Source organism: Chelonia mydas, chromosome 4 (genome assembly GCF_015237465.2).
Source record: "Chelonia mydas isolate rCheMyd1 chromosome 4, rCheMyd1.pri.v2, whole genome shotgun sequence".
Classification (NCBI taxonomy): Eukaryota; Metazoa; Chordata; order Testudines; family Cheloniidae; genus Chelonia; species Chelonia mydas.
Genome location: NC_057852.1, coordinates 54,345,321 through 54,359,274, shown reverse-complemented (window position 1 = coordinate 54,359,274; position 13,954 = coordinate 54,345,321). Strand labels below are relative to the sequence as shown.

The following is a 13,954-nucleotide window of genomic DNA, read 5'->3' as shown; positions in this document are numbered from 1 at the left end:
CAACTTCTAGATCTGTTTTTCCATCATGGTTTCCTAGACAACAATCTGCTGCCAAGGGTGGATGAGATTAGTAAAAGGTGCTGGCCCTTTGTTCCACAAAATTCGTATTCATTTTTCTAATAGCATCGGAGACAGAATGGAGATAGACAGGGCCAGATTTAGGGGCAAGCAACCCAGGTGACCGCCTGGGGTGCTGGACTTGGGGGCCACCAGGCTCGGAGTGCTGTTTTTGTTATTAGGGACAAAAGGGGAAATAGAATTTTTGAAGTAAAATGTTTCAGGTATTCTGTACATGGATTCATTTTTCACTAACCTCCTAGAATGTTCTGGACCTCTGTAGAATCTTGTGGAACATGCCAGACTTTCTGAGAACTACATTTTCCTTGAACCTCCTAGAATGTTGTCTGACATGCCCTTGCGGGTATATAGGGGGTGGGGCGTCATCTGTCAGTCAGTGAGCTATAAGAACGATGTGAAGTGAAGTGAGAGCCCAGGTGCGATATTGTGTTTTAAGACTCGAAGAATGTAAATAGCAGCTAATAAAGGACATATCTCTGACATCTATTGAACCCCTATCTGCTCAACAATATAAAAGAAATACTATCCCTTCTTTTGCCACGCTTAAAACGTAATGTTTGATGACTTTCTAAGATTGTGGAACATTGACTTTTGCTCTCCCTACTACTGTCTGTTTTCCCCCCTAGAATATAAAAGATGCTCCCAAAGAAGCCTTCAAGAGTACAGGAAGCAAAAAGCTCAACTGCAATCTAGTTTGCAGCAAGGGGCAAATTTGATGGGAAAATAGCTGAAACACAATAACATAGACAGTAGCGATGATCTCAGTGCAGAAGAAATTGAGAAGTGAAGCATAAATGATGGAAGCCCTATTACTAAGGAATTAGCAGATTTACCTGAAGATAAAGAATGGAAATGTGAGGAAAGTGATGGAGAACTGTCCAGTTTTCCTGGCGGCGTAAAGGAGAGTGATGATAAAGTAGAATGTGGCTCACATGAAAAGGAGTGAAATGATAAAGAAAAATCAGCTTTGCATGATGACAGAAACAGCAAGGAGAAAGACTGCACACCACAAATCGATACATCAGATCCTGCTTTATGACTAGCACTCCTAAACTCTACTGATATTGATCGTACAGCTTTGAATGGGCCGGGAAAAATCCAGGATATGTTGTTTCCAGTAAATGAGCAGAAACAACACTTCTCAAAGTCACACTGCGAAAGAGTACTCAAAAATGGTGAGCAACTGAATTGGCATTGGCTAGTTTACTCAAAATCGACTGACGAAGGGTTCTGTTTTTATTGCAAAATATTTGACATGAATGCACTTTCCACGTACAATTACTGGCATAACTTAGCCGATGCTCTGAAGCCACATGAAAAGTCACCTGGCCATTTTACAGCCTACTCCAAATGGATGGAGGTCAAGTCCAGGCTCAAGCTGAAAAATGCATGGATGCAGAAAACTGCGTATTAGTAATGTAGAAACCCAGCTTTGGAGGAACGTGCTCAAGTGTCTGATCTCAATTACCCTCTTCCTTGTAAAGAATAATTTGGCTTTCCGGGGCTTGTCAGATAAGCTGTTCACTGAACATAACGGTAATTTCCTTGGTTTGGTAGAGCTCCTTGGGAAATACGACAATGTCATGCGTGAGCACGTACACTGATTAGATCGTAAAGAAGCTATGAACTATTACTGCCGCAAAACAAAACGAATGGACTGACCTTATGGCAGTGAAAGTGCTTGATAACAAAGCTTGGCAAAGCGAAATACTACCCATAACAATGGACTGCATTATAACATTAGTTATAGTGAAAAGATGTCATTTACAGTAAGATTTGTTGACGACGAGGATGGCTGTATCCAAGTAAAGGAACACTTCATCTGTTTCTGGTCTGTGGATGACTCTACTAGAAAAGGCCTAACAGAACTGTTTATGAACATTTTGAATGAGAATAAAATAAAAGTTCAGGATTGCCACGGCCAAGGCTATGACAACAGCATGAATGTGACGGGAAGAAACGGTGGTGTCCAGGCAAGGATCCTGGCTTTCAATCAAGAGCTTTCTTCATGCCTTGTGGCTGCCATCCCTTCAACCTGGTTGGGTCAGATGCAGCGTCATTTTCTTTAGATCCAGTATCTCTCTTCAGAGTACTGCAAAGGATATATATCCTGTTTTCAGCATCAACTATCAGGTGTAAGATCCTCACAGACATTACAAATATGACCATGAAGTCACTAAGCGACACTTGCTGGGAGAGCCTCATTGACAGCATAAGGCAACTGAGGTAGCAAGTAACTGAGGTTGACAATGCCCTGATGGAACTGGCGCAGCTGAATAAAGCCGAAGCTGGAATCCAACAAGGAGCAAAGCCTGGCAAACCGGATCACTGACTTCAAATTTCTGATCTCAGTTGTGGTTTGGCACAATATCCTGTTCCAAGTAAACGTTGTAAACAAGGCACTACAGATTTAGTTGATGGACATCGCAACCGCTACTACTTTGATGAGAAGCTGCTTTGATTTCATTGTGGCCTACAGAGACAACGGATTCGAAGATGGCATCACTGTTGCCAAAGAAATGGCGGAAAACGTAGGAATTGAGCCTGTCTTAAAGGAAACTTGCATTCTTCGGAAGAAGAGAGTTTGGTTATGAGGGCAGAGATGAGATGATCGGAAGCTCAGAAGAAAAATTCAAGAGGGAGTTTTTTTGCTCGCTTGTTGACACTGCTCAACTGTCCACTGAAGAAAGGTTTGGATAAATGAAGCACCATGAAAAGACCTGGTTTTTTTATATGACCTTAGGAAGCTGCCAGTGGACAGGAAAACACTCTTGAACAATTGTACAGACCTTCACCAGATGCTGACACATGGGGAATGTTCTGACGTCAATGATAAAGACCTCTACGCCAAATTGGACAACATCCATCACATTTTGCCACATGGGAAGCCCCCTCACTCCAAGTTCTTCAATTCATTCATGATGCAGAGTTGAAGGACACTTTTCCTAATGTGTGGATAGCTTTGAGGATTCTGCTCATGCTGCTGGTCACAGTTGCAAGTGATGAGTGCAGTTTTTCAAAGCTCAGGCTCATTAAAACGTATCTTCAATGGATCGATGGCCAATGAGAGACTGATATCACTTGCTATTTTATCACTTGAAAATGCCATTGGCCAGTCTTTGGATTTCTCTGATGCTGTGCTTCAGTTTGCGAGGGCAAAGGGGAGAAAAGCAACCTTTTGAACTAACAGAGTAGGGTTAACATTCTGAGGCTGTCACCTACTGTAACACAAATTAACAATGGCCCACCCAATGCTGGTGCACAGTTCAATTTCTTGATGTAGTACATTTCAGTTATTCTTAAAATTATAAAGTTTCTGTAAGCTTAGAGGAAAAAAAAATTATTTCCTATATATGACATGAATAAATACAGATTTACAGATCCTAGTGTGCAAATTTATTGTCGTGTATGTCAGGGATAAATCATGCATGCAAATCGTGCATCAAAGTTGTGAAATGGGCAATAAATGCAATTAAAAAAATGGCATTCAGGAAAGTTTAACAAGTGGCAGGAAGGGGATGCTGAAGATGCTCCTGGCCTGGGATGCCATTTGGTCTAGGGCTGGCCCTGGAAATAGAATCATTTTTTTCTCAAGTCTGGTGAGTGGTATGAGATGGATTGTACTGACCCTTTGTCCTGAGGACATCCAACAATGCTAGAGATCAGTTAGTTATGTGTGCTTGTATCATTCTGAATAAAATAGTTGTTTTTGAGATAGAGTCACTTCCAGACTCTCCAGTTCTTTTAACTTTTACTTTCTCCAAATAAAATTTCTCACAGCATCAAAGATACTTTTAGATACTCCAGAAACAAAGAATGAGTCAGAAAGGGAAAAATCTGAATCCAAACTAGTCTTTTAACTGTAACTCTGATCTAGGGTTCACCGATCCATAAAATATTTGCCAAATACCACAACAACTATTCAGTGAATACCAGTGAAATTAATCAAAGAATAGTATTTCAAACACTATTCGAACAGCTCTGCTCTGCTACTCACACTACGTATGTCCATATTTAATTAAGCCTAAAAAATGTGATGAACTGAAAGCATTCAATCACACAACAATTATTTTATATTGTCCCAAGTACACAGTGCTTCAAGGGGTGATTGGTCAATGATTCTGGAGTTTCACTGAGAATAAAGCATGTGGGATGTCAACTTAAGGTAGCTCTTTGGGTTTTATATCAATGTGTGAGATGGCAAACCTTCTTGAAAAGGGAACTTTTTCCTGAGAAATCAAGCATCATATTAAGGCTACATAAGGAAGAACATTCCAATGGGGATGTGGAAAGGGCTAACCTGCTTCATTTTATTTAAAAACCACAGACATCAAAATACCTATTTATATAAATACATTGGGAGGAGAGAGAAACAATACCAAGGGGTGAAAATGCTACCAACATTCTTTCATTCCTCCTCCTGTCAGTGTCAAGACTTTTCAGGTACACACTACAGTTTTTAACAACATTTAGTAAAATGCAGCCTGAAAAGTTATGTTGTTTTTTAATTTTTTTAAAACTAGGCCTTCTTTATTTGATGCTTTTTTCTTCTCCATCCATCTAACACTTAGCAGAACTTCACTCACCGCTGGACTACATTTAGCTGGAATTTAAGAAAAAAAAAAATCACTTAACTTGGAACTGTTTAATCTTCCACCTTCAGCTTTTTGTAACAGAAATTAAAAGCTGATACCACCAAGCTGAAAATTAAGAATTGCTGGATCTTGGCAATGAGCTAGGTAAACTGCAAATAAATTACATTTAAAACTACTTTTTAGAAGCTAACCTAGTAGTACAGTAGTGACTTTGCACCGCCATAGGGGAAACCTGGGTTCAATTCTAAGTGCTTGCTTTTGGGGCCAACAGATGCTAGTGAAACAGTGATCATCTCTCCTTTGGGTATCAGGGAGAAGGCAATAAATAAATTAAAAAAGAGAGTATTTTTTATATCTCTAACAAAAACAATCCCCACCTTGACTGAACAAGTAGAACTGACAGAAACAATTAGAAGGATTAAATACTTTTCTCTACAAAATAATCAAAAAGTTAAATGAATGTACCCTTAAAACTGTATTCCTACTCTGAAAAATGATTATAACAGTTATAAAAATTATATAATCTATATAAACTATAAGAATTGGCAGATTCTTACTCAGCTTATCTGCTCTCTGTGTGAATCTAGAACTAAATCAAAGCTGACTAACAATAATTTTTACAACTTTTTAATGCTACAGTGCCAATGAAACTCTTGGAGAGCGAGCTGGATTCTACTCTAGCTCATGCACCATAATCAAAATGGTTAGTTCTGAATGAGGAATTCTCACTGTTGCAGTGCTGCCACTCTGGTGATTTTACTAGAAGTCTTGCGATATTTATCATTTTCTTAAAGCCGCAACCTCTGATGTCATGTTATGTGAGCTTTCATTTTCAAAAGTAAGTACATTTCTAGCTAGCATGGTTTCAAAAACGCTTGACAATGTGAAAGGCAAAAAACCCAGAAGTCAAACAGAGCCCTAAATTAATTATTTTTTAAGTTCTTGTGAATTTTGAATGCATAGATTTTGAATTTGTGATGTATAGGTAACAAAGAATTTAGGCTTGACTTTCAGATTGAGTTTGGAAGTAGGAAGTAAAAAAACAAACAAAAAATCATTTTTTTTATATGTAAAGTGAGGAAATCTGATCTTAAATGGTATTTGAACAAAGTCATTTTCAGACTAAAACCACACTTCAAGGATATTCCACATTATATTTTAGTGGTTCAATAATACAATGGCTTAGATGGTGAAAGACATAAATGCCACATGGCCACTTTACATTTTATTTTATGATGCTGCTCCTGCTATATCAAAACGTACATATTGTTCAAACTGCATACAAATATGTCACAAGGAAATTGTACACTGGGACATTTGTAACAAAGTTTCATAATTAATCAGGGTTCTAGAATTTCCTAACAGAATAGGGAGTGTGTGTGTTTTAAAAACCATATGTACTGTACAAAGCAACACATAACCATGGGTGAGGAAGACTGTGGCAAGGTCAGAATCAATTGCAGTACTTACAACTATCATCTATGAGAGAGGTTTCATATAAAATTCCCTTCTTCAAAGGATGACTATACACCTAAAACCACATTTAAAAAAAAATACTGGAAGCTTCTATAGAGTAAAAGTTCAGTGAGGAGATGTCAATAAGCAGACACCCCCACTCAAAGAAAAAAAAAAGAAGTCATATTGCTTTTAAGTAGGATCCTACTTCAAGTTACTGTACAGTGCAGTTTAATGCTTAATTTCAGTGTCAGAGATATACTTTGCCTTTCAAATATACTCAGAAGAACTACGTAGCAGCCCACATATTTTCTGCTTCAGTAAAATCCAGATTTAGATGCCAATCTCAATATAATTTTTTAGCATCTTAAAAACAAACAATAATAATATAGGATACATTTGTGCCAGCCTTTATTTAATATTTTTGTCACCAATTTCTACTTGTCACATGAAATTGCAAGAGGTAAATTATCTTTCACACTTTCCTCAAGTGTAATAAAATAAAGAGAAGACATTAAATTACTCTACTTTGGCATCTAGTTTTGGTCATGTAACTCTAGGTTCTCGTCAAGCCTTGTTAGAGGAAAGAACATGATTTCTCCCCTCAGGCGTTCTTTCCCTGATACAGAGGCATTCACTTCTCAGAAAAGGAAGTCAAGGAACAGTTAACTACTGAATCCTCCTGGGAAGCAACAAGTTCCAGAGAACAGGACACGTCAAGCTAGGAGTCAGGAGACTTGGATTCTATGTGTGGTTCTCCTACTGCTTCAAGTGTATGACTTTGAAAAAGTCTTTTTTTAGTATTTCCGTGCCTGATTTTGCTCATCTGGAAAATAGGAATAAAAGGAGTGCATACCCCTTTGTCAAGCGCTTTGAAGTCTGCTGATGGAGAGCTAGCATACAGCTCTGTAACTGAGTCAGTCTTGAGATTTCTTAAACATACACCCTTTTTTTGTTTGTTAATCATGTTGTAAAATCATGTCGGGTTTTTACAGATCACTTAGATGACTGTTTTCGTTATCATGACTGTAAGCTCCTCCTGATACTGGACCCGGGGTGAAATCCTGGCATCAGTCAGTCAATGGGAGCTTTGCCAGGTTTCCACTCCGGTCTTCTAATTGGCTTAAAAAGCCATGTACCTCTATGGCAACATGTAAATAGTTGTTTGTTTTTTTAAACCATCAATTAATCTTCTCTATTTTGTGGACTATATTACTTAAAACTCTAGTACACTGTCACAATGCTTTTTGGTCTATTCAACTGCACTGAAGAGGACAAGAGAAAACAAAGTAGAGTTGTCAACAAGGAGTCATTCCTGTTTCTATTCCTAAACTTCTTTCTTCACTGTCTCTTACATTTGGGTACATTTCCTTCTGCTTTTCCCTTGCTTTAATAAATCATACTTCAAGGAAGTAGTGCTTGCTAGTCTCAAAGAATTAAGATGTCATAGTACAGCTTGAGGCCAATCTAATACCTTTAGATTCAGAGGAAAACCACCCAGTTGTGCTGATGGAAACAAGATTCCTTAAAGGCAAATCCCATTTTGCTAGCAATATTGCTTCCAATTTAGCATCACCACTACATGCAACTATGGCAGACTAGAGCAGCAAAAAGCACAATGACTACAAAAGAAATACAATGCGAAAGACTGGTCTTTTAAAGTAACATTTAAAAACATACTTTTCAAATTCAGTTCAGATAAGTACAGAAAAAACACAGGTGGCTAAATACTCTGGATTTTGTCCTGAAGAGTATATCACTTACCTGTTATTACACTTCTCTGAAGGCTGTATCTTGAACTGATCCAGGCTGTTGGGTCATGAGACCTCCAGTCATGCTTTAAAAGGGCTTTCAAAGGTTCCAGAATTTATTGAAAGCTCCCCCGTTTGTGAGAGCAGCTTTGAGCCAGGAGAGCAAGTGGTGTTATATACGATGCATTATAACCCCAAACTATTTAATCCTTTTTGACCAAATAAATTTAACCTAGGAAACAGTATGACAGGCATAGCCTAACTCAGTTCACAGCTTCTTCTTCTTGCCTCAGAGACACTTCTGCAAATAAGAAGTCTGCAGACTGCTAGGTCCCCGGCTATCTGAAGGGGTGGATGGGTGTTCATGTGTATATTAGTATGCATATATGCTGGCGAATTTTAGGTTATTAATTTAATATGAATTAATTATCAAGGATTCAAAATGGATAACACCACCCACAACTCACCCCTTCTTCACCATATTAAACCCTCTTTTACAACATTGTACTATTTCCTAAGAACTAGCATTGAGAAAATGTCTAAAAGGTGTCTAAATGTTCCGATGTTTATGCCGGAGAGGCCCACTCTCTTTTAGCCACTAACAGGGCCAGGTCTCTGTTGGTTATCGTGTAGGTCCACAGAGATGGTGGAACCAGAGGAAGCAATATAACATTGCAAACCTAATTTCCACAAAATAGATTGGGGGGTGGGGAGGAAGGGGCAGAGAACAGGGGTAAATATCTCAAATTACTGCACCAAACCTTGGTCTCATTGAATTCTATGGCAGAACTCTGACTCCAGTGAGTCCAGGATTTAGCCCATTACTATCCTGTAAAACCTTCTGGTTCTCAAAAAAAACGTCAAAGGAATCTGTAGACAGAGGAACTCAACAACACTAAAAAGCATGTGGCATTTTGTTATCTGTGAATTTCCATTACCTTATTAGTGTGTGTCATGACCTTAATCTTATTTTAAACACAGAATGTGAGGGAAAATGTTTCTGAACTACCCACAAATTATTTTTAGCATTGTAAAAATTCGTTGAGTGGAGTAAACACTAGTTGCTGTTTAAAATATTGTTGTTTCATTTGCACATCTATGTAAAAAAAATCTGGGTCAAACTAAAATAATTGCCATGTGGACCAAAGAACAGGAGGGGTGCATATGTACTACTCAAGCTCTACTTACCCCTCCCAATACCAAGCAATCGGAATGTACAGTTTAAAATAGGAAATGCCTTTAAAAAATTAATCTTCCCCAAATTTAACACTCCTGATCCAGCACCACAATTCTTGGCCAGAACCAGGTATGTCAAGTCTCAGTAGAGTACATTCTTAACAGTTATTAAAAACCCATTAGAAACAGGGGTTTAAAATGGAAAGATGAAACAACCTTAGGCCTGATCCTGCAATGGTATCTACTAGCATGGCTCCCTGTGCTCATGTGGGGGTCCTGCTAAAGTCAATTGACTCTACATGGATGTAGAGCTCCATGCTAAATATATCACTACAGGAACAAGATCACATATATTATTGTAAAAGTTACGTAAGGCAACAATGTTTCTCATTAAATAAGAAACTTTACCATCAGTACCAGAGAAAAAGGAGTTGATGATCGGATGCTATGAAAGTTTCTCCCTGTAGAAATAATTGTAGCTATCCATACACAGTTACGGCTCACAGCTGCTCCCTTAGATAGGAGATAGGTGTCCTGAAATTTCTGGAGGCCTTATAACCCAACACTGTGGATCTCTGCAGTGATACATTCTTTTAGAGAAATAGTAGTACACTCCAACAGAAATTCTTTAAACAAGCACAGGTTACTCATTGAAATTCCTCCATATTTAAAATGAAAACTCAACAAACATTTTATGTACCACATCCCTCACATTTTTTTTTCTTTTTCCTAATTCTGGCTGGGCTTTCTTGAAATGCCTGGCCTGTCCATTAACTTCTAGGTACTTGGAGTAACTTAAAATGGAATACTGTCAAAATACTTTTAAACTACAAGTGTAGAAACAGTGTGCTAGGAGGAGTTACTACAATAACTTGAAGGTTGAAAAAGCTGCATGGCAAATCTTTGTAATGTATGCTCGTTTCAGTTATACAAAGGACCACGGAAATTTATAGTAGTTTTGTGCTGTGTTAATGGCACTTGAAATGACTCAAAAATACTCTATAGGGTGGGAATTTCATCTGTTGACATTTAAACATGACAAAATAAATACCCCAGTTATCACTATTTGTTATAACCATTCACAATAAAAGGATATGACGACTTAGAACATGGACTTTTTGTCCTAATTGGAATGTTTAAATAAGTTCATATTCAAGAAGGGAGAGAACTAGTTTATAAGACTGAATTTATTTTATGGGTTAATAAATAAGGTAAAATTTCACAGTGATAAAATCAGACATAATATTATCCTTGGTTAACAAAATCAGGGTTTTTGTTTGTTTGTTTTTAAAGCATATTCCCCTTTTCTCCCATTTCCCTCACCTCCTAAAAATTTACTGTTGTAAATTTTACTCTTCTGATGGATATAGTTTTACTTTACAAATAGTTGGCAGTATTTGACTATTATATAATTTTTAAATGAAAACTCAAGTTCTTTAAAAAAATAAAACTAATTTGTTTTCAAGCTGTTTTATAAAAGCCATCCTTGCCAGGAGAAAATGGGCAGAGCCAATCAACATGAGCTGTGTTGTAGAAGAGTACATTTATTAGTATATCAGTAAACCTGATTTTCTCCTTTCTCCATTCATTGAAGTTAACAGGACTTCTCAGATTCTGAACAAGTTTAAGTGCTTTCCCAGATTCGGCTGATGATATCATTTTTTAGAATGCTGTCATTTCAAGAAGAGATACAAAAAAGCAACGTCTCTTTCTCAGAGATCTATGTGGTTGCATTGTATTGCCAACAATAAAGTGGCAAACTTTTTAGTATAGAGATTGACCTTTTGTGAAGGTCAATACAAGCTATGTTGGTAAAAGTATGCAAACTAACAAGTCAAGGAAAAATGTTTTTAAACAGTTTTGTATTTATTTAATAAATATTTTCCAATATCAATTTTTTTCAGTGTGTTACTGTCAAATATTTCTAAACAGTTAAAGGTAACTATTGTCAGGCAACATGAAAACAGTTAGATGTGAGCAGGAAGTCAAGATTCTGCGGAAGACTATGTTTTGTATTCTGAACACTGCTAGTCAGTTACAGGACTTGGCACTTCCCATTTTATGCAGAGATCTTCTACTTCATCATCCTGACAGCATCAGTGTTAGTCAGATTACCGGCTGCTTCCACAAAATATACCAGCTGAAAATTTAAATTACTAAAATTTTGGGGGCATGTGAGTTTTTAAGCACAGATTAGATTTCTCCCCTAAAGTAATACATGTACATCAGTTCAGCCATTTTTCAAGTTGGTAAATATTATTGGTTTCAGATATTTAAAAAACTCATTTTCAAATTATATATATTTAGAAACCAACCTTGCTGATATTTGATCTTATGAGCTAATGTCTTTTTGTATTTTCTTCCAAAGAAAAGAAAATTACCAATTTCAAAGTCTGAAAAAAAATCTATTCAGCATGCAAAAAATGACATAACCATTTATCTACAAGGCCCATATATTGATGAAACATTACAGTGAGATTGAAAATCATAAGCTGCTTTGATCTCTCTATGCAAATGTCTCACATCTACACACTACAAGAGAAAGACTTTTTATTTGTTTTTGAAGAGGGACTATTTTAGTCCCAAGAGTATAACTTCCTTTAAAGGAAAGTAAATCCAGTGCACCATAATCTGCATGGAAATTAACATCTTATAGGAATGCTACAGGGGATTTACCTTTAAGTAAGGTAAGCGTTTGGGCCCGTTTCTCAGACTTCTCTTAAATTCTGTTTTTTGGTTTATTGGTTGATTAGTTGTTTTTGCTCACGCACTTTTGTCACTGAAGTTGCTGTAGCTTCCTCAAACACACTACAGTGTCTCCCACACATTAAGTAGCTCTTAAAACCAAAATGGAAATGTTTTTAAATGTTAAGATATTTAAGATCTAGCAATCTCCATACAAGCAGGGAAATTCAGAATCAATCCTAACTCAGTGCACTTCACAGGCATTACTTGACATTTAGGGCCACATCTTGGCATCCAGCTCTTAGTGTGAGGCAAATGCAGCTTGAGAGCCCTCGGCTGGTGTGATTTAGTGGCCTCTGAGCTCTATTTGGATCCTAAGGGTTGTATTGCAACTTCCTGGCCAACAACCTAATCTGCTTCCTATGTGATTCTGTCCTACGCAAGCACTGAAGTCAAGATGATGGGCAGTCCCAACTGTGAACTGAGAATGAGCAGGGAGGGTCTAATTTCCTTGCTTTTACTGACTGCAGTAAGGCCTAACGTTATTTATTATTTAACATTTCTAGATTTAATGTAGATATTCATGTTTTTCATTAGTTAAAAGAAAATTTAAATAAGAAATGTTCTATAACCACTGGGTACTTTTAATAGGATTTGTTAGAAGCAGCATGACACAAACATGCAATTCATTCTCCCATGGTACAATTAATTATTGAGACATGGTACAATTAATTATTGAGACACTGTAACAATAATATTTTCAGCAACAGCATATGCCTAAAACAACACTAAAAGAGAAATGTAAGAACCATTTTATCATTAAATCATGCAATGATTTATTGCCCTTTTACCTAGTAACATGTTACTATGCTTATGGAGATATATTTCATCAAAATGTTAATGTGGTCTCCCTTCATAACGAGCAGGATATCTATATCCTATTATGTATAAGAACTAACTCACAGCTCTTAGTCTGTTTACAGGTACTTTGTAGTTTATAACAGGAAATGGTGTGCCACCTCTTGATTAATAAAAACATGTACAACTATTATCTTTAAACCTACAGAAATATTCAGTTTCATTACTCAGGTAATTTTAAATGACCAAATGCTTTCTTAAGATTCTTAGTTCCGCTTTTTACTGTCTGAATTCTTGGAAAACAATCACTTCGTACTATCTTGATTTTGGTATGAAAATTTGAACCACTAAATCATTATATTATAGAGTAAAAGCAACTTCCACAGCATGTTTTTCTCACCTTTTCGGTCAGGTTTGAGGTTCCGATCCACTGGTGGCGGTTCACATTCTGCAACAGGTACTGGCCTTCTGGGAGGGGTCTTTGGACTGGACCTGAAACCCATGTGAGCGGGTGGAGGGACTTGCATTCCAAATAATGAAAAATCAAATGTGCCTGGTGTCATAGGTACATAGTTTGTGTCTTGGATGGGTTCAGTAAAGCTGCTGGAATGCTGCCGTGGTGGAGAGTTAGGATTCATTGGGACATAGTTTTCATCCAGTTCTTCACTTGAAACACTTCCCACTGTGAACGTGCTTCTGTTTTTCTAGAATTAACATACATTTCCTTTAACAACAAAATAATCAGTTATGCTATCAGCTGTGAAATCAGATTCATGTTTTAATCTCATCTACTAAAAATACTGTGTAAGTCTACACCCTGGTTTTGTACTACAGAACTCAGAACATGCAAATGTTTTGTCAGTATAGTCTCAAGTCAGATCAAATCATACTTACAAAGCCTTCCAGTGAGCTAGCTCTGTCATTTGGAAATGATCGTGGAATATCATAGCAGTCTTGAGAACTAATATCTAGAGAATGAAAGGGGTGAAAGTAGGTATTTATTTTCTCATCTCAGTACCTGTCATGTATGTACATTAGACCAGTTTTCCACAGTTTCTGTAGTTGTTTACTATCTGCTATATGATGGTGCAGAGTGGTATAAAGGTTTTGCCAACCTAAGTTTGGGATGCCTGCACTACTTATCAGCAAAGCTTCTATCTACTGTATAAGTCACACTTTAAAGATCTGATACTGACATTTTCCAGGGCCAGAAACAACTGATGCATCCTGTTGAAAAGCTGGGAGGTCCCATTCTAAATGGTACAAAATATCTATATTTTGTTTGATCTATATTTATATTTGATCTATATCTATCATAACAGATTTTGAGATCTCGGTGTTTCACATGCAGTTCTA

General features: G+C 37.2%; 1 protein-coding gene across 13 annotated transcripts in view; it reads right to left on the bottom strand.

The window, feature by feature from the left end:
* Positions 1 to 13,954, bottom strand: part of GAB1 (GRB2 associated binding protein 1) — a 140,003-nt gene that overhangs the window by 15,371 nt on the left and 110,678 nt on the right. For all 13 annotated transcript variants that reach the window (XM_027829975.3, XM_037897262.2, XM_037897263.2 and 10 more), the window contains 2 exons: positions 13,493 to 13,566; positions 12,999 to 13,302 (listed from right to left, as the gene is read on the bottom strand). In XM_027829975.3, the coding sequence (XP_027685776.1) occupies positions 12,999 to 13,302; positions 13,493 to 13,566 (378 nt within the window). The remainder of the gene's footprint in view (positions 1 to 12,998; positions 13,303 to 13,492; positions 13,567 to 13,954) is intronic.